Source organism: Sceloporus occidentalis, unplaced genomic scaffold (assembly GCF_023333645.1).
Source record: "Sceloporus occidentalis isolate IW3139 unplaced genomic scaffold, rSceOcc1.0.p SCAF_83, whole genome shotgun sequence".
Taxonomy (NCBI): Eukaryota; Metazoa; Chordata; class Lepidosauria; order Squamata; family Phrynosomatidae; genus Sceloporus; species Sceloporus occidentalis.
Window position 1 is genome coordinate 2,042,236 of NW_028317063.1, and position 27,664 is coordinate 2,069,899.

Genomic DNA, 27,664 nt, shown 5'->3' on the forward strand with positions numbered 1-27,664 from the left:
ATACAATATCTACAGTGAATGTCAAGCAAAATAATACAATGGTTAATGGGAATGACTGAAATAAATATCCTAAGAATTGGATAAAGAGGACGGGCATCACCATAACTGGGAACTCTTGGGTTTCACAAGGAGTCTCCGGATTAAACCCTGCTCTCTTGAGTCTCCAGGTCAGTTTAGTTTTTTCCCAACCCTGTCCATGTTCTGTCTACTGTCCACTTTTTCCTACTCCCTACCCAGTTCTCTCCCTTTGAAAAGTAGAAAATGAATACATAAGAGAAAATCACAGTCTGGTAGTGTGCATCATATTATGTATTGAGTGCGTTTATTAGACTGATGTTTACTTGTGAGTTGAGGATTTCAACCCCCTGCCACTACTTTGCATTATTTAGTCTCAATCAGAGATTATGATAGAATATATAATTAATTAAAGTTATCTTATTCATTCAATTATACATTATACAGGGCCAAATCCGCCCTTCTTGCCGGAGAAGCCCATCGAGGTGGACCCTTCTTAATGCATAGAGGATGAAACTCTGGCCCTAGTTATCTATATAACTCATACAAAAACATATTTTTCCCACGTACTGGCCATGAGTTTGTTCCAAAATTAAGCAGAGCACAAACTTGCTTAATTTGGGTAATGATGAGCACGGCCTGTGCCAGTCATGGAAAAGCCAATGGAATCCGCTTCCTAATGGCCCCTTTCTTACCCTTTTCTGACCAGAATCAACTCTTTCTAGGTTTTAGAATATTATCTACCTTCAAACCAGGAAGCATAACTCTTCTAGCTATACATATTAATATACAAATATATATTATTGAAAATATATCCACAAATGAAAACTTGGCTTTCCAATTAAAAGTCCTGATGAGTTCCAATGTGTGTGTTTAAGCCATTAAATTCTTTTTGTCATTAATTGAGGTTTGTCAGTCAAGGAATGTATCAATTTTTTTTACAAATATGGCATAAACATCCTTTCTGCCGTGTATTTTTTTTATGGGAAAAAAATATAAAATGTACTCTTTTCTACTTTGCTTGTTTTACGATCACTGAATTAATTATCATAGCCAGGACTACAATGTTACAGAGCCAAAAATGACTTCTGAGATTCTGGCAAGTAAATACGGATGACACATTGTTAGCAGTTAACAGGTGGTCCTTTCATTGTCCAGTTTGCCTACACAGAACATGACAAAATAAGACAATTTAGAATAAGAAATTTACAACATCCCAGATTTTATACAACCTACACATATAACAAATAGTGAACATTTTGTATTGGGACTTTCTTGTAATAAGGAAAACAATTAATTACCTATGGGGTTTTTTTTGTTGGAATATTAATTTTAGTTGGCCAAATAATTCTCATGTTTACTGGGATTGCCTTCTTGCCTTTTTGTGTGTATTGACTTATTTTTGTAGAATTTATGGGAAATGAAGACAAATTTAAAGTAGTAAAGATATTTTTTATAATGTAGAAATGTTTGACGAGTCTATATGAAGAATGCAATGCATAGGCACCTAACACTTGGGGTTTAAGGAAAGCAAGAACAACAGACTATCTGAGACTAGGCAGGGACACTACTTTCATACAGAAGGAATATGGTAGGAAAGCAAAAACAAGGAAAATAAGTCTGACAAGGGAGTGTAGGAAAGGCTTATAAAGTAACACAATGAGCTTATCTATTAGATGATGGCAGCCCAACAAGGACATTGAGGTCTAATATTCTAAGGGCTTCCAGAAGTTCTCAACTAGACAGATAGCTTAGAGGCAATACAGCCAGTCAGAAGACTGTACAGAATTAGTAACAAAAATGGCAGCTAAGCCCCATTCGACCCATCTAGTCTGCCCATTTGTCTCAAAGACTCAAATCTTAAACAGTTCTTGGTCTTGTCTTGCATTCAGCAGTAGTCAAGAACATATGAAGGTCCATAGAAAATGAGGAAATATCCTGACAAGCAATCTAAAAACAGAGCAACATTAATTAGATAGACCACAACTGCTCTACAGGAGCCCTTCGTAAGTTGGGACCAATACCAGATGGAGAACCAGTATGAAAGTTTGTGAACATGCAGGTGGCTCCTCAGGGAATGGCCCATGGCAGATATCTCAAAGAGGTCCTAGTGCTAAGGATGATCCTGGCACTTTCTGAAGAACAAGTGTAGGGGCTACAAGAAAAGAGAGACACCACAGGAGAAAAGCCGGAAAGAGACAACCATTTTATTGAAATTAAAAGAAACACCAGATTTTAGACAGAGCCTGAAAAGTAATGCATAGTGTTAAGGAAAGAGATGAATCATTATTCATGTTATATGGTATTTTTTGTAAGAAAATCACAGTAATAAAATAAATTAGACTTTAATTAGAAAAATGACAAAATAATTTATGCCTTATTAATATTTATTCATATTTGTAGCTACAGAATTGTATTGTTGATAGTGTCTGGGTCAAATTGAAAGAATTAAGCATTTTTAAACAATATTAAATAGTGCTTAATATTTTGACTTAACGTTATATGAATAATTCAATTAAAAATACCATCATACATAATATTTTTCAGGAAAATCAGATATTATCAGAGAATGAAATGTATTATGGATTTTTGGCTCATTTTTGAAAATATTGTATGAGCCAAAGAGTATTGGCTGTGATGATCCAATATGTCCCACTGTACAGATTGGCAAAACGTATTTGTTATTTATTTAGTGGCATTTCTTCTTTTCAATTTATTTTTTTAAGTAATAGTATCAGAGTATAAAATGATTATCATGATATTACTAATTCCCCATCTTTTCGGTTGTGATTATGTGTTTGGGCACACTGGGTTGGCCCTAGCGCCCTAATGGAACCATGTTTTCAATATCCTCTTTTTGCTAACATGGGAAAAAAACCTCATAGGGGCACCCCTAGCAGTTAACTCCCTGAGGCCGATACCTAGTTTTCCTATATGATTGTCCCAACTCCAGCACCCATGTCCATTTCACATGTTCCTGGCCAACATATGTAAAGTACCACATACCTCCCAACAGTCTTGGTTTTTGGCCACTGTCCTGTGGAGCTGCCCCACTATCCTACGTTTGCCGGCACGAGGAGCATGGGCTCATTGGGGAGATCCTCTGTTCTCCTCTAAGTGCCCCAAAGTGATGATAAATCGATATAGGTATATGTTCTTGCTCTCGTTTTGCCTCATAGAATAGAATAGAACATAGAATTTGACCTCAGATAAGAACCAGTCGGCGCATCTAGTCTGCTCATGCTATCGTAGCAAGGTGGCTATCTGGTGGCCATGGCACCCACTTCTGGGCTATCTCACCCACTTCTGAGGACAGCCCTACCCCACTTTGCCCCAATCCAATTGTCCCGATTTAGACCCCTGAAATTTTAAGTCATAATGTACTGGAATGGATAATCTCACAGATGGGAATCAGTTCCTAATTTTAAACATCTGGAGAGCAGCACCGTGTGGATGGGCTTGTGAATAATATACGTGTCCTAAAAAAATGGCTACTTTAATAAGCACAATATAGCAGTAGAATCCTGTAGCATTGATCTTGTCAACATGCATCGATTATGTAGGAGGTATACTATAATGTGAAATTTACATCTACCAATCAACAATGATCAACTTATTCTTGTAGTCATTATAAATACCCATGTTATACTTTTAACTCCATTTACTTCAAATAGATACATTTGCTGCGCTTTCCATGTAAAAACAACTTTTTCCATTTTAAGTGCAAAACAAGCAGTATCAAGTTTGTTAAAAGACGGTTTAGGATATTTTCAGATTGGAATCAATATTTTTTTTTGCTTACTAAAAAAGAAAGTGTGACATTTTTCAAATTCCATATTTTTAAATCAACAGCTGGGATGAATTTGATTGACATGCATCCCCCCCCCCCCCCGAAATAAATATCTAAATCAGATTTTTATTTTTCTTCTTAAGGAAATGTAAAAAAAAAAATTAAAAAAAATTAAAAAAAAATTAAAAAATAATCTAATGTATAAACCAGACATTAAATGTCAATTTTGGTCCAATGTATGTGTTGTAGATAAGTAAAGAAATAGGTATGTACACTGCACTGCATTTTTTCTAGCGCTAAAAAAAAAAGAAAAATTCTAAAAAAGAAAATAATGCAGAAGTCAAATTGATAGAGGTATCTAATTTCTTTTATTTTCCGTGGGCTTTTATTTTGCTAGCAGATGTTAAATTTAGTGCAGCCACATCACAGCTGCGTGGCATGAAAGATCGGTCTGGGTTTGAGAATGCAAATGGGGACCCTTTGCTTCCGCTATTCCGCAATCCAGCACACTAATATATATTGTATGTGCAGTATGTAAAGAAGCTCATATTATTAAGATAATGCAGCCAAGTAAGTAATGTAGGCGTATTCTCTACAAAGCGTAACACAAAGGAGGCTGAAATTTTTGCTTCACAATTTTGTTTACTAAACAAAGCTTCAATGCACATTCAGAACACTTGCGGCATAGAACTTCCATTCTGTTCTTTCAAATGTGCTTCAAAAACACAGCTGTGTGAGTCCGCGGACCATTCTGGGCATTGGCATGCAAATAAGCATAATGTATGAAATATTCCACTATCCTTCTTAAAAACCTCTTACGCACAATTGTTACAGATTTTGTTTATAATCTGTTAGTGTTGGATCAGTTTTACAGCAGAGAAGGGAACATCGTATTAGTTCTCCTGGTAAATTTTGTTCTTTTTTTTTGTCCTTTTTTGAACATGCTGTCATATTTCCTTGCTATGTGTTAGTGAATAAAGCATATATATATATATTAATGATATTTTCATGATATTGAGTCAGAACGTTGTGTTTCAATGGATATTTTACACTATTACGTTACTCAGAGGGTTAAGCATGTTCCAGCCTCTACCTACCAAAGCTTTCATGGACCACCATCTACTCCCCATGTATTAATAACCTACAATAATCCCCATCTGCCCTTCATGATCTGTTTGAGGATGAAGAGACTTGTCAATGGTCTGGTGGCCACTCAAAAGTTCCTCCTTATTTAAAATAAGCCATTTCACCTTATTTTTATACATATATATGACTATCCTTTAGCCCCTAAAATCTAACTAGCATATTATATAACCTATTATATAGTCAACAATTGAGGTTGAAGTGTAAGATCTCTTACTTCCATAACTTATTTCATTAGACATACAAACTCATTTGTCTCCTGGCCTCTAGATAACTGCCATATCTTCATTTGACCAATCTAATATTTGTTACATAATTGCAGAAGTATCTTCTGTCCTGATATAGTTGACCTTTCTCCCCTACCTTGACTGTTAATCCATGGGGCTCCATCCAGAGATTACCATTAGAGATCTATGTAGACCTGTGTACATGTAATATGACATTCTCATGATGTTGGGTGCAACTAGCACATCGGGCAAACGTCCATTGGGCTGGTGGCTGATAGAACCTCATACTGCCGCTCAATGGCAGATTAGGTCCTATAGTGTGGTTGCAAGAGTATTAAAATGTTATGCACATACTGTCATTTGGTGGCCGTTAGCCTTAAAGTGCCAATAGTCATCTTAAGTCCGTTACTGACTCTTTAATATCATGAAAACATTTGTGTGAAGAAGTTTGAGATAAAAATTCCTTTCCAATGTTTAAGAATCTTGCACCGAACTTCTCCTGATGGAACATCTAGCGTCTCACACAATATAACATTATTCCTCTTTCTGGAGTATTCCAGGTCAATACTTATGTTCTGTACTCATCATCGTACCCATGAAGAAGCCCTGGGGCAAAAATATAATCTGAGAACCTGTTATTTTATTATGCATGCATGTTGTCTTTAAATTCAAAAGGTCTCTTTCTAACCAGATTAATCAACTGCAAAGTATCTTTAAATTGTAAGCCGGGACATCTCTACCTAATGTATCGGTTTGTCTTAGTCTGTCAATTCTCGTCTCGTCATATCCCTTGAATATAAATAGATGGGACTATATAAACAAAAGATAATAATAATAATAATAATAATAATAACAATAATAATAATAATAACAATAATAATAATATTAATAAATAATAATCATCATAATAATAATCATCGTCATCATCAAAATAATATGACTGCTTGTGTTGTTAATATGAGGTCTGTCTCCTTCAGCACGGTGTTTTTATTTCATATCAGGTTGTTTTTTTTCTCAAAGTGAAAGCTTTTTAAACAGGTTACAGTTTCAGACGAGTAATCAACTTTCAAAAAAATCAGGCGGCAGCTCAGAAATGATTTGCACATCATTTAAGGGCTGTTTGCTTTGAAACGCTCACCTCAGGTCCTTTCGTATAGCCTTTTCCTCTAAAGATTCGTATTATTTGTTTTGTTCTTTTTTTTTTCTTCCTTTTTAAAAGTTCTGGGTGAAATTCATTGCACTTGTTTGAAGATTAATAAAATAAAATGCATATTTATTCAGTCAAGACTGAAACAGCCCTTGTTAAAAATGATCATATAGTTATCCCCTGGGCACGATATAATACAAAATGTCTATCTGAACGTCTCCATAGAATTGTTCAAAACAGCACTGAAAGGCATAAGTTCAAGGAACTGCCACAAATGTGGTTTCTATAAACATTAATCCTTTGTTGTAAAGAAAGGAACCACAGTTAAAGAATAAACACTTACTGTTGATACATTTTGTTCTATAGCTTAGTAGATAACTCGTCAAAGGCATCAAAACCACAGAAGAGCTTTCAAATTATTCCCCAATCCCAAATAATATAATGAACGTCTTCCTTAAGAGTCTCACCTCGATAATTATCAATGTTCCTTAAATTGGTATTCTGGGTACGTTCTTATATTTCTTTTATCTAGATGAGATTTCGGATTCCGTTACCAAATAACTACCGCCATGGTTCTAAAAAGGTTGGACCTAATCACCAATAACGTTATGCAACTTTTATGTTTATTGATTAATTAATATATTAATTGACTCGGTAACTTTTTAGTTTCTACTAATGTATGCCCTAGCTATTCACCCAAAACTAATAAGACATGTTGAGTACTAAGTATATTAAAGCTGGGCTTGAAATCTAGATTCGACTTCTCTTACACGCTTTTAGCTTATCCAACTTTTTCAAGGCTTTCTTATAAACCCGAAAGATGTCATCCCTCGAAACTGATTAGTAGGCAAGTTCTTAATCTCTATTTTTCCTTTATTTAAAACAAAATATGAAACAGTATCTCATAGCCTAAAACTAGCAGGTCAGGAACTTAGATGTGACGTAACAAGGTATCTATTGTGACGGACAAGTCAAAAAGACTTCTATCAAAAGTGGTCAACCTTAGTATGTTAAGGAAAGCGTTGGAGAGGTATATGGGCATCCTGAACATAAAACAAAAAGAAAAAGTAATGTTTGAGGTTTGAGAGGCAGGTAGAAACAGCTGACAGCTAATGGTGGGCGAAAGGAATATTAGGTCCTGGCAAATTATAATTCTAATATCTCCATCCCAATCCCAAATCAAATCATCGTCTCTGATACCAACTACTTAGTTGATATCCTTTTCCCATGATGACCAAAAAGAATGGAATTAGCTTTATAAAACTATGGATTTTATAACCTTGTAGATCACTTAACACAGAGGTCTTGCTAGCAACCAATATAAATATATATATATATATATATATATATATAATTATTATATTTGTTATATATATTATTACTAAAAATTATTTGCTTCTGCTTTAACAAAAAACTTTTTTTCATTTAAAAACAAAAATATTCAATGTCCAGAGCTCTCTGGGAAAACGCTGCATAATATTACACGGTGAACATTTAATAAAGGAGTTGAATGTAAAGTTTGTAAGAAAAGGGTTGGGTGAAGAACAAAAAAACATTTACTTAAAAAACAGCTCACAGGTGGTCATACCAGTCCCTGTTGCCGCATGCAATTTCTCTGATCCAAAATAAATGAACGTCATCCAGTTCTGCTACCGACTTGTACCCACTGGAACAAAAATATTTAATTTGTCAGTAGCTGATTTCCCTAAAATTCCGTGTGAATCTCAAACTAGCAGAGCTGGGGTTTTTTTTATTATTTTTTTCTTTTGTGAAAATAGAATTTCGTCAAGTAAGTCAAGTAAATAGCTCCAGGCGTTTCAAAAAGAAACTTGGGAGATCTTGGATAAGCGAAACGTGATGGACATTAAGTTGTATTTTTTCAACTTTATTAGGTAGGAAACTATGGAAAATAAAGTGTTCTAGCCTGGATGATCTTCTATTCCTGTTTGGCCCTCTGTTCCTCAGTGGCTTATGGGTATAACAAGGTTTTGGACGTCTGTGATGGCTCAAGTGGTCTAAAGTTTTCATGATAAAACTCCTTTAGCTGTTATAACCTCGGCCAGACTTAGTGCTCGGTTTGTCAAGTAGCTTCCTGGGGTGCTTGAACCAGGGGGTTGATGACAGTTACCCTAGAAGCTGTCCCAATGTGTTGACGTCAGGTTGGTACCTATAAGCGGTACAACGTAGCGTCCACAATGCCGAGCCAACATGCACTTGAGCTTTACGCCTACGTTGGCGTTCTAAAAAGTATAAAAAAAGACATGGCGTACGGCGACAAAGGGGCTTCTTGCCTAGGGCACCATTTGGTCCAGAACTGGCCCTGATTATGACGTAAAGGGACATATATCACCCTCCTAAAATTCAGTTGAAAAAGGTCAAAGATTTCCTTAACTATACTTAATTTACTGCATATAGGAATACCTTAGTTACTGGGAATATTGAATATTCTATATATGTTAAGTTCCTGCAATTAAGTCTTTAAAATAATGAATAACAGACATTTCTATATCTTTTCCCCCAAAGTAGCATCTTTAATCTTCTTAGTGGATGCCTACGAAACACGTGCGGTTTAAGCAGAACGTTCTATTCATGTCTGTACGGATGATTGCTACCTATTCACCAATCTCCATAATGCAGAACAATTTAGACACAATGAATACCTTCCTTGAATACAAGAAGGAATAACAACAAAGAAACATTCATATTTAGCTCGATAAACTCTTTCCCGGACGGCGTTCCACCAGACTGTGTAATTTAGCCGGGCAATATTCATTTATTTTATTGATATTTTAAGCACATTATAGAACAGGTGAGCATGCAGTTAGTTTTGTAATGACAACACCTGCGATGATTCATAAAAAAAAAGATTATTTCTCCCCAAAAAAACACAAAAATCACAGAAAACAGCTAGTTGAATTGAATTTGCTTTGTGTATGCAATCCACATCATCGAGAAATGCCTTACTAAGAGATTTTATTTTGTGTGTTTGGAACGAGTTCATTTTTGGTGCGTTCGGTTGCCTGTTTATTTTTCTGTGATTTGAATTTAATTAATGACGATGGGAAGCAGCTGTGAGGAAGAAACCGCGGGCACTGGATAGCTCCGAGTGATTTGGGGAATTGGGAGGCATTTAAAAATCGACAGTCTACCTTACATCGGAGAACTGTATCCTATCGCATAGTTAATCGGGGTTCAGATACCCCTATATCATGTTTGATGGAGATGATGATAGCGTCGATTTTTTGTTTTGTTTTTCCTCTTATTTTACGCGTCCGTTAGATTCATTTATCTTTGAATGTAGAATATGAGCCAAAAACAGCTCTTTAACTTATATTAGGCAAAGCAGCAGGAAATAATACAAGCACATTATTTTTTTACAGGATACAAAGTGTATTTGTGGCTTCTCCAAGCCTGTTGATCCATACGTTTGTTGCTATACAAGTGAGGCTCTCGATGCTCTAAAATCAACCTTTAAAAATCCAGCCGTCTGCCCCCTCATTAGAAAGGGGAGATAGAATAGAAACATTTAAATACAAAGTACAGGATGGAAGATTATTTCAAAGAAGGAGACATGTTAGGACAAGAGGTCATCGTCTAAAACTAGAGGGTCAGAGGCTTAGATGTAATGTAAGGTTTGTTTAACTGAGAGGGTGGTAGGTAAGTGGAACAGCCTCCCATTAGAAGTGGTAGAGGCTAATACAGTGATGGGATAGGCATATGGCTTCTGAAACTAAGACGAGACCAACAATTAATTAAGGTCTGAGTCTTTACATTGGAAAACAGTACACTAGTTGGACTGAATGGTTTTTGTATATAACTACCAAGTGTCATTGGGAATGAATAATAAAATGCTAATAATAATAATAATAATACTATATTACCAAAAAAGGTCATTTTGGGGTTTTAAAAATGCCTTAGTGTCTATGCAGATCGAATACTATTTTTTGTTAACCAGAAAGTGCGTCGATAACCCGGGTTTTTTCTCCATTTCCAGCCTACATAAGGGTTCCTGGAAAGAAAAACTGAATGAGACAAAATATTACTTGATTAACAACTGAATAATTTATTTAATGCTGCATTTAGTTAACAAAGCAAGCAGAACTACCTTGGTATGAAATGTTCCGTCTATACTGAAATGTTGCGTATCTGAGCCATGAAACAGAATTGAGAAATAGCTTTTAGTCTAGAATTGCAAACAAGGTTCCTCAATTGATTTCTTGAGTTCATTGGGTTGATATTCAAAGGGTTGCAGGTGTCCAATCCTTCACTGGTATAATGACAATACTGAGCACTTAAACCATTAGAATGTCATATTACTGTAAAATTATTGGCCTTCTTTAAGAATGATGGCTTCTTTTCACGTTTTTCTACTTCAGTGTACCTCATTTGTCTTTTTTTTAAGAAAGTACAGTTTGTACGATAGAAAAATTAGTCCTTTTTGTACCACAAATGAAGAACAGAAAATCCAAAACAGTGTGTTTTTGTGACATAAAAGAACCTTATTCATAGAAAAGGATCGATGCATGGTATTTGTAGTATTCGGTATTGAAACCTCATATTGAACAAGCACCATATCATGAGGACGCGTCTTAAACCAAAGTACCAAAACACTAGATTAGGACAGTGAAAGGTAACACGTTGTATGAAAAGTGAAGTACTTGGGTGTCAAAATTCTTTATCTAAATGGGAAATAAAAGCCCTACCTATTTTTCTGCCACTAAGACTTACTCAGTTTCAGAGGTCAATGAAACTCCATGAAGAGCCTAACTTGGGTTGCTGTTGATATGGCGCCGCTGAGTACCGTCTCATGTATTAACGTACCTTTGGTGACACCCTTTTGTGGCTTTGCATCTTCTATATGCGTGTTTAAGAATGTTTCTGGTATATCTTATGGGATCTCATTGATTCACTTGGTTCGTGGATTGGGAAACAACTTCATGGTCTTGCGTGTTGTTCTGTGCTTTGGTGTCTTCTAACCCACATGCCAATGGCACACCCTAGCCCATGTAGGGAGCTACGTCGGTGATCTTTGGGAGAGCTTTTTTTTGTTCGTCTCTTCAGTGTTTTACTTAATCTGTTCCTTTGACTTCACAGATTTTCTGCCTGTCCATTTGCCCTGTCCTGTGCCTTAGAGTTTTGTCCCTAGGTTCTGCTTGGTTTTCATAGTACGTGGTGGCTCAACCGTCAACCGTCGAGGAACATGGCTGTATGGTTTATATATCTGTTAATAAGCTAGAATGGGCTTTAGTCCATATAATAATAAGGTATGCAGTAATATAAAGATGTCTGTAAGGGATATTTCACCTTTAAAGAATGGATATTCTTGATTCACGGTGAAGCTTTTCTTTGCATTATATGGTATCACTGGGCTGTTATGATAGGAAACCTGCTATAATGTATTTCAGTTAGGAAGAAGCACTTGAAAGAAATTGGTTTTGCTATACACATGATGTGAAACAATCGATAGTACTTTAGTCTGACAATCTTTGTCAATATCCATTGTTACCGTTCACAAAGTCGTTAATGGATAGTTCTTCCACAACCAATGCTTTCAACGTATGTTAAAAGTACTCAAATGTACCCCGGCAAAAATTAATTATAGGTAAACCCGTGGGACAATATATAAATGTTTTTTTTTTCCCCTTCGAAATGTGAGCGTGAAAAAAATGAGATACTCTATATACATCATTCAGCATATCCACGTAAACAATTTTAATACAAAAAAATGGAATTTAATACAAAACCTTCGTTCTATTGAGAGAACCTCATTAATATTTCTAAAAAAAATAGTTTTTGGCTACTTATTTTATGTTGTTTTTCTATCACTGTGATTTAAAATATTGATCAGTTTAATCTAACTAGAAAACAAATTACCAAAAAAAAAACTGTTAACAGAGTTGTGGTTTGTGGTGAACCAAAGTTACTCACAAGAAAAGAAAATAAATCACTTGGCTATGTAATATTCATTGGATCCATTATATTTAGAATTTAACTAATTTCCTTTTTTATTTGGATCACCTTCACGCAATAAAATAAGCAAAATTATAATGATTTTCTTCCATTTCTAAAAGTTCTAGTCACTGTAGACCACTATACATATTTAATATAAAAAATATAACATATATTTTAAACATCAATAAATTAAGGTCATATTAAGTCAAATCAGGAAAGCTTTTTTTTTTTTTTTAGAAAATTCAAAATGAAAATTATTTCTATAATGGAACACATTTTCTTGGATGGGTTTTATTTCACGTAGTCCGTTGTTGATTTCCCCTACTGGCCCATAAAGACAATGGAGGACTAAGCTATGTCGACTCAGTCCTTCATAATGGACCTCTGCCTGGTGCCGCTTCCTTAAAAGGTAGAATGATGTCATAAATCGGTCTTCAGTAGTAAGGAGGGAAGCACGCTGGTGGCATTGGTGGGGTTGGTGGCAGCTGGTGGCATTGCCCTGGGTATGGTCTAGGGCACCGGTCAAGATAGATACACAAAGTTACACATCCACTTGAGCATCCTACCCTGACTGACACATGTCGATATAATATTTATTATATTGTCATCTTCAATAAATGTCATTGAGATGTTTCAACAGAGTAGAATTATAATGAAAAATGATTAAAATGTATGATCCTCTGGAAACTTGAAGGGATGAAAAAGACAACATATCTCCTGTGGCCATATGGTTCTACGAGCTGGAAAGATATTTTTATAAAGTAATGGATTAGCTAGTTATGCATTTTCCACTAAAAGCATCCTTTTTATGTGATTACAAGTTTATGAAAGTATGTGTGGGGTCAGCTGGAGTTATGGGAAAATACGTAAACCTTCTGTTAAGACCAGTAGTGAAATGAGAAGCAAAGTTTTCTGTTATTATCTGGGGCATGTGTTTATATTTTACTTTCTCTAATTGGCTATCTTTTATTTACTTTAAATGAACAATTTGGCTAGTGTAGCTCCCTTGATAACAGCGAGGCACAAACTCTGTAAGAACTTTGGATTATAAAGTCGTATATCCAGAGTCTCAAATCCAAACATCCCCATGATACCCCGCAAGTAATTGACTAACGTAAATGAAAATCAACATGGTACATTTAAGTTACATTTTATCTCGTCTCTCAGAAAATTAATGAGTTAAATTAGTTTATTTCTACTCCGTCTGAAGTAAATGTGATTGTTATCAAATAAATGTCTTGGATCTCTCATGTTTTTTGACAAATAGAAATATAAGAATACAGCAGAAAAATGCACAGAAACATCCAGATACAATGGCATATTTTAGGACAACCAATCACAGGTCAATGGCGTTAATAATTAATTTAACCCCAAATAATCAATAATTTGACAAAACAAGTAAAAATATACTTTGTCCTCTAAAACAGTTACACAAGCCCAACATCTAAACAAGGGATGACACAGCCATCATTACACAAGAGCTAACATGGTAAACACTGCGTGTCACGTAGTTTACTGTTTGCCGAGTGTCGGCTGCTGTAAAACCTGTGCACATGTAACATGTAGTAATTAGCAATCACACGATGCCCACCTTTGACAGCTTGAGAAAAGGTTTAAATTAGATAGAAAGGACAATTCAGCTTCCCCTTATAAAGTCACAACACTATTTCTGTTTACTTCTTCTTTGTCTCCTTTTTTCTTCTCTATTTTTCTCCTCTCCTTTCTGTATTTTCATTTCTCTTTTCTGTTTACGCTATCTTCTCTTTCTCCTCTATTCCCTATTTTCTAGCATCATACCTCTTTTCTATTACATTATTCTCTCTCTTTTCCCTCAATATCTTTCTTCTTATCTCCTTGTCTTGTCTTCTCTCTCTCTCTCTCTCTCTCTCGCTCTCTCCCCCACATTCTATCTTGTCTTCCCTTACAGTGTTACCTTTCTTCTCTCTCTCTCTTTTTCTCTCTCTCTTTCTCTCTCTCTCTCTCATCCCTGTTCCCTGTACCAAAATATTTTGGTAAAACCAAATCCATGGCCAGAGCAGGACTAGCAATGACGGGGCCCATGGCTACACTGCAAATGTGTGTATATATATATATAGAAAAGTATACTGTGGGTCTGCAGTAAAAAAAAAATGAGTGCTACTCTGCATAATACATTATTTAAGTACCCAGATCATATGAGTTATCTGGTAACCCTACAGTATGTTCCAGGTAAGTAAATAAACTAAGTTAACAAATCGGCCATGGGAATTTATCTTTAAACTCTGTAGTTAGCTATTATGATAATTAAATGTGTGCTAATGGTTTCTCTTCGAGCCACACTGTCCTTGATGCTTGGAATCATTATCTCAATATGTATATCCTTGTGAAAATAAAGCCAGGTACTTTGCATGCAAACTATGCTACCTAATCGCTTTGTTCAACAAGTAATTACTATAGAACAATGGAGGTAATATCCTACAGCTGTTATTTAATCCTTAATGAAACACATTATTCTAATAAATGAAATTTTGTTTGTTTGCAGTATTTAAATTAAACTACAGCGCATCAGACACCTCTGACAGAAACCGCGTGAAGACCAGATTAAAAAAATTTATTTCCCGCAGACCATCGCTGAAAACCCTGCAAGAGAAAGGACTTATTAAAGGTATATTTTGGGCACTTATATTATTATTATTATTATTATTATTATCTTTTATTTATATTTATTTTATATATATTTTATTTATATATTTATATATAAATAAAAGATATATATTTATATATATTGTGTTCAGGTATAGCAGGGACCAAGGGCAAGAAGGTTTTGCGTAGCCCCTTTATTGTTGGACTTGCAGGGTTCTTGCCCTCCTTCGCAAGACAGCGATTCCTGATTAATTATGGCTACTTTTCTAAAATAAAAATATCTTAGAATGTGTTTATTTTACTTTTTTTTTATTGTATTTGAAAAGGAGCTTTAAAAACGCCTTGCCATTTTCCTTCCAATATTTAAATTAACCTGCCCAGAATAATTAAATTACTAGAAAGTTACAAGAAAACTCGCATAAGACAGACTACACATCTTCTATAAATTCACGTCTCATGGAGATTATTATTTATTATTGGGGGTTGTTCTTTGGCCTTTAAACCAATAAAATCTGATACATTTGATAAAGTACATATTTTTTTAACCCCGTGATACTTTGCAAACTGTTCAGATATGCAGACAGATAGATCCTTTCAAACCACATCAATTTTCAAGTAAAAAAAGAATTCTGAATTAAAAACATTGAGAGATATTTCGAGGATTGGTTATTTACATGTTTTTGGGTTTGATTTGGGATTTTACAGACTTAAGATGTATAGTCGTAGAATGTTAGTGTTAGATTTGCTTTTACAGCCAATGTTTAAAAAAAAAACGTCCCAAGATATTAACTTTTGACGGTTTAGATGGATTCAGTGTGGGAGTTTTGTTGACTTTAAATTGATAACAGATGAAGGAACAAATGATCTTAGCTGAATTTGGGCATAGAATGCAACCTTTTAGAAGATACTCTTGTGAACTAATGGTTACGTATGGGAATTTTTGTTAACTTAATGAATTACATTTCCTTAAAAACTGCCTACATGTTTTAATGATGAACAACAGCTTTCGGAAGTCTAAAAAGATTATGATTTCCTGAGAAAAAAAAAAATGGCTATGTTTGGGAAAAAAAGCAAAATTATGGTTTGAATTCTTAAGGGATTGGTAAAGTTACATTGTATTCCACAAGGTGGTAAGCAAAGCTTTTTCCCAGGCATATCTGTTTAAAAATGTTCCAGGGAATAAGCCGTTCATTACATAACCACAAATAAGCGGGTTTCGAGTGGAGTATCTATTTTGCTTTGTCTAATTATACTTTCTTTACCTTTAATTCATGAGTTTAACTCTTGCAGTGCCGAAGGGAAGTGTGGAGCATTGCAAACATGTTGTCATGCTTCTGAAAAACAATAGTCTAAATCAACCAAGAGTCCGTGTTTGAGTACAGAGACGAACGTAATAGTATCATCAAGATCATACGGAATATAAATAAGTCATTTGCTGATATCAAGACCAGGCTGGCCATCTGGCACACCAGGCCACTGGCCGGCAGGACCAAACATTCACTCGATCACGTGACGTGACGGGTGAGCTTAATTATGCTTTGGCCAATTCATATAACCAAAACCTCTCATTTATATTATGTTTATATATTTGTTGCCAACTTTATTAGGGTAAGAAGCGCAGACAGTTTTTGTTTTTTGTATACATTGTACAGCCAATACACTGTTTTTGCAGCATGCTTACACCTGTTTGGTAGGCCTCGTATTATACATTTGTATTATTTGAGCCTGTGACTAGCGTAGCGCACCGACATTTTTTCTTTTCCCTGTAAACTTTTAAATGTATCTAAAACATGATACAATTTAATTTAAAAAAAATCACCATATTCACTACAATTTAAATCTAAACCCTACTTCAGCTCAGATTAATACAGTTTATAAAGCGAATCCATAATGATTTTTACAATTAACATTAAAGTCACTCGTCTACAAATTGTCAAAATATAGTGGAAAGACGAGAGCGTGCATAAACTCATTTGAAATGAGTGTGATCTCACCTGATGTACTGATATATTTTTAGATGAACAACATGTCTATTGAATCACTACACCAAAAATAAAGCGTCGCTAAACTGCAATACATCACTTAAATGTGATTATACAATTAGCAGGTGGAGACGTAACGTGTTCGTACATCTCTCGTACCGGGAGGTTTAGGGCTAAAATTAAAAGCAAAACAGAATCTACCAGTTTCTCACCTTCATGAGATTTATTGAAAAACATTAATTTAAGAAGAAAAAAAGGAGAAAAAAAAGTCACTGATGTGGCTGAGATGAATATTAGTTTAATTAGCATGTATTTCCACATCTCGATGTGCAAGCACGAGGTGTTTATGCATAATCAGTATGTTAACAAGAGTAATCAGGCGGTTCACTAGTATGAAGAAGTGACACGCAGGTAGCGTGCGTTCTGATAACGGTAAAATTAGGATGCGATGTTTCAGAAAGCTACTCTTTCTAATGGAAATTTACTATTTTTTTCAACAAGAAAAGAATAATAAGTATCTGTAAAAAAAAATCTGAAAAAGATTTCAATTTACCAAATTTTGTGCTACAATTTTGGAACCACAGCTAAGCGCGTTTAGCGTCGAATTTGTCGTGTGTCAGTACGTAAACCCTATTAAGGGTGGCCACAAAATAGTCTATCACCAAGCTATACCCTTGGGGCGCTTCCCTAGGCCACATATAGATTAGCACCTCCTGTGGCCCCTCCAGGGCCGATGTTCTTGCTGTGGAATGCTGGCATAGGACATGTGCAACACCTTTTAACGCTGTCTACGGAGGCTGTGCTCAATTTGGCTGTGTCAAAACCATAACCATCCTATTGACCTGTGGCCCACCAAGGAGCCCGAATACCCATGAAGGTAGTCTCCCCCCTACCGGTTTTGTGACAGAGGGACTGCCACTGCCTGGACCTACCACCCTAAAATATACGACTGCTTATAAAGTTTTGTTGGTGAGAAGAAAGCTACTCGTGATGTCCTTCTTAAAGATACCTAGATCGGTAACTAAATACTAGTCAGCTGGACCCTGTACTACCTTTACCTCTTTACTCATATTGGTTTTAAACCCAAAAATGAAATTGTTTGGTTCTGCCACCCCATCTCTTTATATGATTACAATAGGATACGTTACACCTTAAAAGTGTAGATGTATCATCGGCGTATTTGATACTGTATGGAAAAAAAATATGTATGATTTTAAAAAGTTATGATTTAAAATACATGATTCTGAAAAATAGAAATAAGTAAAGGTAGAATGGTTTTATTAGGTATTAGAGACAAATGAATGATGAAATGGGTGGAAGAGTTCAAAAGTAACGTTAAAAAATACTGAAATGTACAATGAGTTTGCTGAATGTGAATCGCCAGCAGACGAGGGACGGAGAGTATGGTGGCCTCAAATTCTCAGGCATCAACTGATTTCACGCTTGCAATAACATGACTTCTACATGCTGTCTCATTTAGTAAGTTTTGTTTGTTAGAATGTAGCCATATGAATCCAACTATAAAGCCACGGGCACGGCGTGAAATAAATCTACACTTTCCAGCATATAGTGGAACATTAGCGATGATGTATTTTGTTCATAAATCATGTGTTTACTTGGAACTCTTTCACTTTCTTTCCAAAACGTGTTAATGATTTATTTAAATAATGGTAATTTATTAAAAAAACTTAAAAAAAAAATAAATGTAAGTGCTACAAAGGAGATGTTCCCTAATTATATGATTCTCTTACTGATATAAGGCTCTTTCTTTATACTCAGATCAAGTATTTGGTTGCCACCTTGAGACCCTTTGTAAACGTGAGAACACAACAGTACCTCACTTTGTAAAACAATGTATTGAAGCCATTGAAAAAAGAGGTAGGTACCGTTTAATGACGCTCATGTACTCGTGGTCCCATAATAGGTCCTATTTTCTGTGTTTCCAAAGTTTTGTGTGGACCCCCTTTACAAATGTATGGAGGGGTTCTTCGGGATCAGCTGAACACATCTGCTGCTGTCTGCACCCATGTGGGATACTCTTCGCCATTCAGCTCCAGTGATAGCTAGAGAGGGTCTACAGAAATCTTCAATGATAGTGCTTCCCTTCTCCTGAATGGTTACTTTAAGCAGCCAATGAGTGCCTGAAAAACAGGATCACAATGGGGGCATTGCACTGCAGCTCTGGAGCTGCAGCTTCTCCCAAAGGTAAAGACTATTTTTTTTTTTAACAGGTAAAGAATGCATATAAAAGTACCCGGAAAGCACTATAATATGCATTCTTTGGTGGTGAGACGTCATGTGACACTAGACAATGATTTGTTAAACAGTATTTTCTATTTGGTTTTATTTGATTTACAAATACCTTCTAAAAAAAAGCGGACAGATCGTTTTTATGGAATTTCCTGCTAAAGGAGGAAGTCTACTTTATAATTTTTGCACACAAAAAAAACAAATCTGGACACGTTTTAAGGTTTCCTAAAAACGGCATTGCTAGGTGGTTTTGAGGACTGAAGTTGGGAATTATTCCTTTTGTGTTATTTATTGTTATCTATTGGTTTCAAGCAAACAACTTGTACTTAAATTAATGCATACTTGGGGCAATTTATAAAAGAAACCTTAAAAATATTATTCGGCATTGGCTTCATTTAAAAATATAGAAAAATATCTGTACTGCTAGGGAAGTGAAGTACTTGAAGCACGTTATTAACGACCAACTGTAATTATTGTTAATAAACATGATTGCATATCACCGCGGAAGAAAAATTAGGAAAAGGAATCATTTATTTAAGGCAGAGCAAGGGTTTTTTTGTAAAAAAAAAACACAACATGTCTAATGAAGCATAGAAATGAAAGAAGACTTTTATTTCATATTTTCATTCAAAATTACTATTTTCAGGTTCTGATAACATATGTTTTTTTATTCCCAATTAATCATTAACTGCTTAAATAGCTGAAAATCCTTCAAGGGTATAAATTATGAGAATTTGTGTTTTAATGTTTCGATTTTAGTTTTGCCACCAAATAAAATAAGAATAAATGTAATATTATTTTACAACGTTGTTTATCGATAGATTTCTATTTGAGAATTCTGAAAGATATTTATTATGGACTGACGATTTCTCCCTTTATTGTTCCATTCTGTAGTATCTTGACTCTATGTTTTAAAGTTGAAATTGCTTAAGAAAAAGCCAACTGATCTTGCAATCTTTAAAATGTTTTTATACCTTTATGAAAATTTTAGGGCTGAGCATATTAAAAAAAAAATATTTCAATTGATAAATTGTAATATTCCTTTATATTTTATCATTAACTGTAGCTTACCATTCTTACCATAGAGGTTGTAGCTATGACTCTCACCACCCCATGGTATCCGGTATAGGCAATTACTGCCCTTCCTGCCCTCCTATACCCTAGTGGGGTAGTAAGGAAGCAGAGATATGTGTGCCTCCCATAGCAAAGACTTATCTTTAACCCAATCCCTGTAAAACCCAAGCAATTAAATAATGCTTCAGGGTGATGGCAAATCTGTTAAAAAAAAATGATTTTTTAATCAAAGTAGAGGATAGACCTGCTTAATTAGTACGCCTATATATGGAATATTATGGGTGGTCTCCTATGGGTAGTTGTAACGGGTTCACCAAGAGAGCTGTAGTAACTCTCGGAGATCACCCAGTATCCTCCTGTTGTCCACGGAATCACTTCCAGCACCAGCCAGCATGTGCACCTTGGAACCCTGCTATGTGTATCCAATAAGTAGAAACACAACTACCTTGAATTGAGTACAGCAGGAATGAACAGTTTATTGTTGTAAAACATAGACTGATATAGCCACAGAACTTCATTAACATAAATTAACATTGATAAACAGGTAGACAACCCAACCTTTAATCCCCTTTAGCTACTGAATATCCCCCTGGCAGCAAACCTGTTAATGGGATTAGTTTAACAATGGAGTTCCTGCCTGTTTGGCAGCCAGGCTGGAGCCATCTCTGACTGCCTTGGGCTCCTGTATGACAGCTCATTCTGTCACAGTAGTCAATGCAGAAATTTAAAATGTAAAATAATCTAATTTATTTTGACAGTAAATATGACATTGACATTTATTTTTGAGTCTCTCTTCATTTTTTTCTATATACATTTTTTTTCGGATACGGTTACTTGAAACTTTGTTACTATGCTGTTGGCTTCAACACGCAGCCGAGATATAAACCAGTATTTATGCAAGCTTCTGATGACATCTTAAACTGAAGAGAAAGTATGCGAAGGTGGCAGAAATCCCCAAAGAAGGTTAGGGTTCAAAAGATTGAAAGTTATTCAGCTAGTGGTCAACCAACGGCCGTGACACGCTAATGTCATGGGAAAAACTTATGTTCCAACTATGGGAAAAAACATTCATTGAAAAAGAATGTTTAGTGAATTATTTCATATATAGATTTTTTTTAAATCTAATTATAATAAAGTATGGAATTTTCAGATTCACTTGGTTTTACAAGAATTTATATCTTCTAAGCAAGTAGTAGCCATTCAGTAGTTAAGACGAATTAAAATAAGCAATATATGTCAAATAACCAAAAAGGTGATACAATTTTATCATTGTAACTTCCTACTTCTTCCTAATTCTAGTAAAGATACCAGTTTGGTTAAAATCATTAGGTTATCCTACGGAGCTCCTACATTAGCTTGTGAATCAGGGTCATAGGAGCATGCAGTGATGGAAACATATCTTCGGCTTTTTTTGTGTGAAACTCCATGTTTACATTTTTATTCACTGGACAGAAAATTGGGTCTTGTATGGTTGCAAGTGTGTTCTTCTAAACTTAATTTGGAATACCCATACTCAGTAATAAATCAGATGTTGTAGCCACTAAAGCTTATGGCCTACTGGACCTTCTATGGTCCTCTTATTACATGAGTGCCTTGACATTGAAACGTTGGATGACACAGATACCAAGTTTTAAAGGGTGATGGACACCCTCACCATTGATATGACCCCATATGTGTATCAGGTATGGATATTATGTGTGGAAGTGATGGAAAGGAGAACTTGAGGAACCTCAACATTGCATACAATCAGCATTTACTTAATTACTGTGCTGTATTCAGTTGTTTAATGAGCCTTGTGAATTCCTTTCTATAGAAGTGTTGGCTGTTAATGGTTTTATATATGTTTTCCATTGGTTTGCTAATGTTTATCTGAGCATCTGTTATTTACGTGTACAAGCTTGACTTCTGTATCAACTATTTCCTGGTTTTCATGGATAAATGAGCTTATATTAATGATGCAAGTTGATGATTGAGTCAAGTAATAGTTTGTCATATACATTTGCACCTAAGTTAATTATAGTCGTATTGCCTGAGGAGGTTATATTGTGACGGAGCAGGGAATTCTACCAAAGCGATGTATGATACCACAGCGTGTCTACATTCTACAGTATATTTTGCTGGTATGTAGAAGATACTTTGTGTTCTCGAAACATAGAATCTGACAGCAGATAAGAACCGGCCAGCCCATCTAGTCATTGATCTTGTCTTAGATACAGGAAGCATGTGTCCATCCCGTGCATGTCTAAATTTACTTCTGTTTGGTGGCTGTTCCACCTATCTACCACTCTCTCACATTTGGATGACACTTAGGATTCAAAGAGAATTAAAGAATAAATGACATTCACTTTTATCATTACTTCTTTGGTAGACAGGACAATCAGTGGTCCTTGTTTTATCTACATCCCTTAATTTAGGACAACTGGCACTTTACTTGAGAAAGAATTAAGGAAGTTTCTAAGGTTAAAGTAGGAGAATTTAATCAGTTGAGTCAAAAGATATTCCCCAGCGGAGTTGTTTGGAATGTTACTTAATGACCGTGATGACTAAAGCATCAAGAGAATTGTTCGTCAACAATCTGAAGATCTCCCTTCATGCTACCACCATGGTATGATGTCCGGGTTTGAATATTACCATATCTATTATTTATGCTGTATATGTAGCTAAATTGAAAGTGTGACAGCGCTATCGAAACGTTGTGTCGATATGTCAGAACAGGCTCTTCTTGGAAAATAATTACACCCTACGTATTTGACCGTGCTCTCAAAAGTCAGCCTGGAATCCGTAATTATGTTCTACGAATGATAGAAGTCAATGGTCCTTTTCTAAGAAAGGTCTTCGCTCTAACATCTTTATCTCTCAACATACTTCTAAGCAGCTGTTACATTCTTTTTCGGCTTTTTTTGTTTTTGTTTTAGAATGCCGTTTGTTTGACAGGATCCAGTTATAGGTCCCGAGGACTGTTTAAAGAAACAAAGAGGTTGTTGGTTTAAAAACCTCCTCGTTGCTTGTGTGATCAGATTTTTCCCATGGATTTATGCGTAGTCTGCCAAGCAAAGGGACTGACCTTTTGCTGCAAACACATTTTCATTTCTAAATGCTCACTTTGATTTTTTTTTTGTTCCATTTTATGCTCATTCCAAACTGTTTGCAGCCCACGAAAATGGTCGTGAATTATATGTTTGTGCAATGGATTCCTTTTGTGGTTTAAGTGGAATGTTTACTTTGAACAATTAGTTATCTTTGGTTAGATTATAGCGACCTGAAAAGAAAAGAAAAAAAGAAAAAATTACTAAAATTATTACTTTAAATACTTAAATACTGTTATGATGTTTCGCCGTCACTCACATTATTTACATAAAGTCCCTCGGGACACAGTTATATTCATGTTTAACCCTTCATAGACTTTAGCCATTCACATTCTGTACTCTCTATGTCCCGGGAAAAAAAAATCAGTATTATATTTTCCAACATATTCTGGTCATCTTTGAATTTCATGTCATGAGAGCAAATAAACACCAACAAAACATTGCATTCCATCCCTCGGTAGCTCAAAGGTTTCTAAAAGTTTGAACATCAGAAACGTGTCTCTGTATACAGGAACAAAATTCAGTTGATCAAATTTCATGTTTTTGGGCCCAATGATGGTGGAGCTCTAAAGCTACAGAAAATGATTGATCATGACCATGGAGAAGATGTAATGCAAGGAAGTAAAGTACTTTACCGAGAGGGTGGTAGATAAGTGGAACAGCGTCCCAGCAAAAGTGGCAGGGGTTAATACAGTAAGAGAATTGTTTAAAGGGTGGAAGAGGCATATGGCTTTTCTGGATCTAAGATGAGACCAAGAACTGATTACAGCAGGAAGAATGAGCAGACTTGATGGTCTGAAAGGTTCTTCTCTGCCGTCTAATTCTATGTTCCTAGCTAAACATCCATAGGCAAACTAGGTCCACTTTTTAGGCTTCTGTTTATTTGAAACACCGTAACTTGTTTTGATGGTTATTATCTTAAAAACAGTTGTCAGATACTTTATCGGAATAAATTTAGACAGATAGATGTCCAATCGTCCAGATGTTCACTTGTGTTTTCGGAAGTATTGCATAACCTACAGAACGCTCGTCCAAAAACAAAAGCGAAAAGCCATTTCTTTTTATTTGGTGATAATGATCCCCTTTTTTTGGATTCCTTACATGTTCTAGTTGCCAAACACTTCTTGTTTATGTTATGTTATGTCTTCTGCTGTTTGTTCTATTACTAACCAGGCATCTTTTAACCAGGCTCTCTCCACCTAATGTATCGGTTTGTCTTAGTCCGTCAATTCTCGTTTTGTCAGACCCCTTGAATATATGTATTGTATTAAGCCCTGCGTAAATTGTTGGCGCTATATAAAACAAAGAAGATAATAATAATAATGATAATAATAATAATAGTATTCTTTTGATTGGTAGATCATTTGTCAAACATAATTCAACAATTCTAGTTCTTGGGTATTTATAATTAAGAGTCATTTTGCTTTTTCTCGATTAAAAATGACAAATTTTATTTGTAAAAATGAAATGCACATGTCAATAAAATGTACATTTGTAAGATTATTGAAGTACACGAGTCAGCATATCAATCTATACAACGGTATCATATTTTATGAACGTAATGGATTAAAAGTACCAACTTTAGGGAATATTTCAACTTTCATAAGAGACTTAAGATCCTTGGAAGGCGGGATCCTGAAAACTTTACGTTATTCTCTAAAACTGCTCCAAATGCATTAATAATTGGACATATTCTTGAGCTCTTTTAGAGTGTTTAGGGAGGACTGATATTTTCACATAACTGTGCCACAAAATCCCAAAGCCTTCGCTCTTTAATCTGTTGAACCTCTCAATGTAGTATCATAAAAGTGAAAAATACATTTAACCCCTTCACGACAAAGCCTGTACATGTTCCGGCTCACAATGCCTTGTCATTCATGGGTTTAAGGATAACCTGTTGTCTTTAAGGGGTTAAATAGATAAAGAGAACATTTTTTTTTAATGTTTAATTGCAAAATCTGTTTTAGTAGTAAATAGAAATGGAAGGTTTCGCTGCATTGTGTTCGATATACTATATACTGTAGACAGTGTAAGCATATATTTAAATTACTCATATGGATATCAGTAAAATTAGATTTGAGTAAACTAATTAGATGTCAGTTAGCTCTGAAAATTAATTAGTGCAAAGGTTGCAATGTGTAAAATGCAATCTGTTGAGGGGAAGACATTTAAAACGAACACTCTCTGCTTTATGTTTAGTTTTAATGAGCTAAGATGTGAACAAGCAGGTAGAGATACTTTCCGAGACGATCTTTGTTACATTGTTAAACTAACGGATGACACAGAAGAGAGCGATTTCCTTAATACTAATGTCCAATATGCCCTAATTATATTATAATTGCAGAGAACACTTTTTTAAAGGAATTTCATAGGTTTCAACATCTCTGCAAAGCGTCCAAAAATAAATCTGTCAGACCATGCATGGTTATTGCAGTTGTTACAAACATATTTTTGAAATAGAAGTTTACGTTTCATATGGCTATTTAATATGATGTAATTGCTAAAATATGCAGCAAGAAATGATCTTAAAGGGACACCCCGGTGACACAGGGAACCCCCTGTATAATCAATACATATGAAACTACTTTGTAAATTTTAAAAACAAATGTTCTTACATTAAGGAGAAGCTGCAGCTCCCTGCACCCTCCATGAAGTGATTATATACTTTTTGCACTGCCCTAGGCCCGACCCAGGAAATACCCTCAGCCCCCCTCCCTCTGCAGCCTGCATCTTCCATCAGGGGCATAATTAGAAACCATAGGGCCCTGGTGCAAATATCCCCCCCCCCAACAGCTGGTATGTGCCATCATTGCCCCCAAACAACTTGTCTGTGCCTTCTTTGCCCCTTGCCCCCTCTTCTAACAAACACTCATGGCACATCTATGAAGACACGCTTACACAAATTACACACACTTACTCACACACACATAATTACACATCCATGCTCTCACACACACAACTAGACACCCATGCTCTCTCTGACACACACACACACAACTAGACATCCATGCTCACACACTTACAGAGTAGTTACGTTAGTGTCTTTCATGTATTAAAAGGCAAGTCATGTATTTAAGACATCTTAATTAAATATAAGACATGGCAACACCTTTTAATAGAGGTTATGCTGAGCTCTTGTCCATTCTGTTTGTCATTCGGAGGTAATTGTTTCAGAAGTATTATATTTGAAAAACCCATTCAAGGCAACTGAAATCCTAGTCGATGTATATGTATGTATATATATCTATATATAAATCGATATAGATATAGATATATTTATATATATATATATATATATATATATATACATTTTCTAAACTTACCTGCCAGCGAAAGCTGCCTGAACCAATCAGCAACAATCAGCAACTTTTTAACAAGGGAGATTCTAAGAACAATGTATATACCATGGAATAAACATAAGGTGGGATTTCATACATATAAATATCTCTTTTTAAATATTATAATATAGGTTTATTTATATTTAGCATATAGAATGGTAGCATAGGATTTGAAAAACACATTATAAGGCATTCACTGCATAATGCATAAATACGGTATATGTCTTCAAATATTTCTTCTCCTCCTTTTCTCATTGTTATTCTTTGACCAACTGTTAGAGCCTATTTGTATTTACGTATAGAAGATAAAAGCTGTAATAGTATAATATTTACATGAAAGCTATCATGGTGGTGCATAAATCAGGTAACTTCAAATAATGATTGCTGTAAATGGCTAGTTTTTTTCCCATCGCAGAGAAATCTTTTTGGCACAGAGTGAATGTTTTTTTTTATACAGTATATAAAGAATGTGGAGTTAGTGATGTTTTGTTTGGGAATAGATTCCCATCAGTTCATTATGATTTTCTATATATCCCAGGAGACTCTGATTTTATTAGCCTGGAGTATAGAACATAAATAAAACAAAAAAGAAAGTTTAGTTGTGTTCTCCACGGGTGATCTCCAAACTTATTTATAGAGATGGTGAAAATAGTACAAAACCTAATAAAAAAAATGAAATTATTATTATTAACTTTTATTTATACAGCCCCAATAAATTATGCAGCTCTTCTTACAGTCCATACATTCTAAAGGTCTGGAATGGACTAAGGCAAGCCGAGACATTAGGTAAAGATGGCACTGCCCGCAAGCTGACAATCTTGAGGGAACGGGGTATAGAGAAACATGAAGTATTGAGAAAGAGGGATGGGGGGTTTCTATTAGTGGCAGATAAATTTTAGCTGTAAAGAAGTGGGTTTTGAGATTTCTCTTGAACGTTGAGAGGTTTGATAAAAACGATTTTCAGAGGTATGGGTTAGCACGAGTGAAAGCTTGTAAGCGGGAAAAGAAAGTGATGGTACATGAGGATGAGACCCCTAG

The 27,664-nt window shown here is 35.3% G+C and overlaps 1 protein-coding gene across 1 annotated transcript in view; it reads left to right on the forward strand.

Moving 5' to 3' along the window:
* The window catches only part of LOC149285178 (rho GTPase-activating protein 15-like), a 179,609-nt gene that overhangs the window by 86,632 nt on the left and 65,313 nt on the right, over positions 1-27,664 (forward strand). The window contains exons 9-10 of the mRNA XM_089495722.1: positions 14,796-14,918; positions 18,658-18,756. Of these exons, the coding sequence (XP_089351848.1) occupies positions 14,796-14,918; positions 18,658-18,756 (222 nt within the window). The remainder of the gene's footprint in view (positions 1-14,795; positions 14,919-18,657; positions 18,757-27,664) is intronic.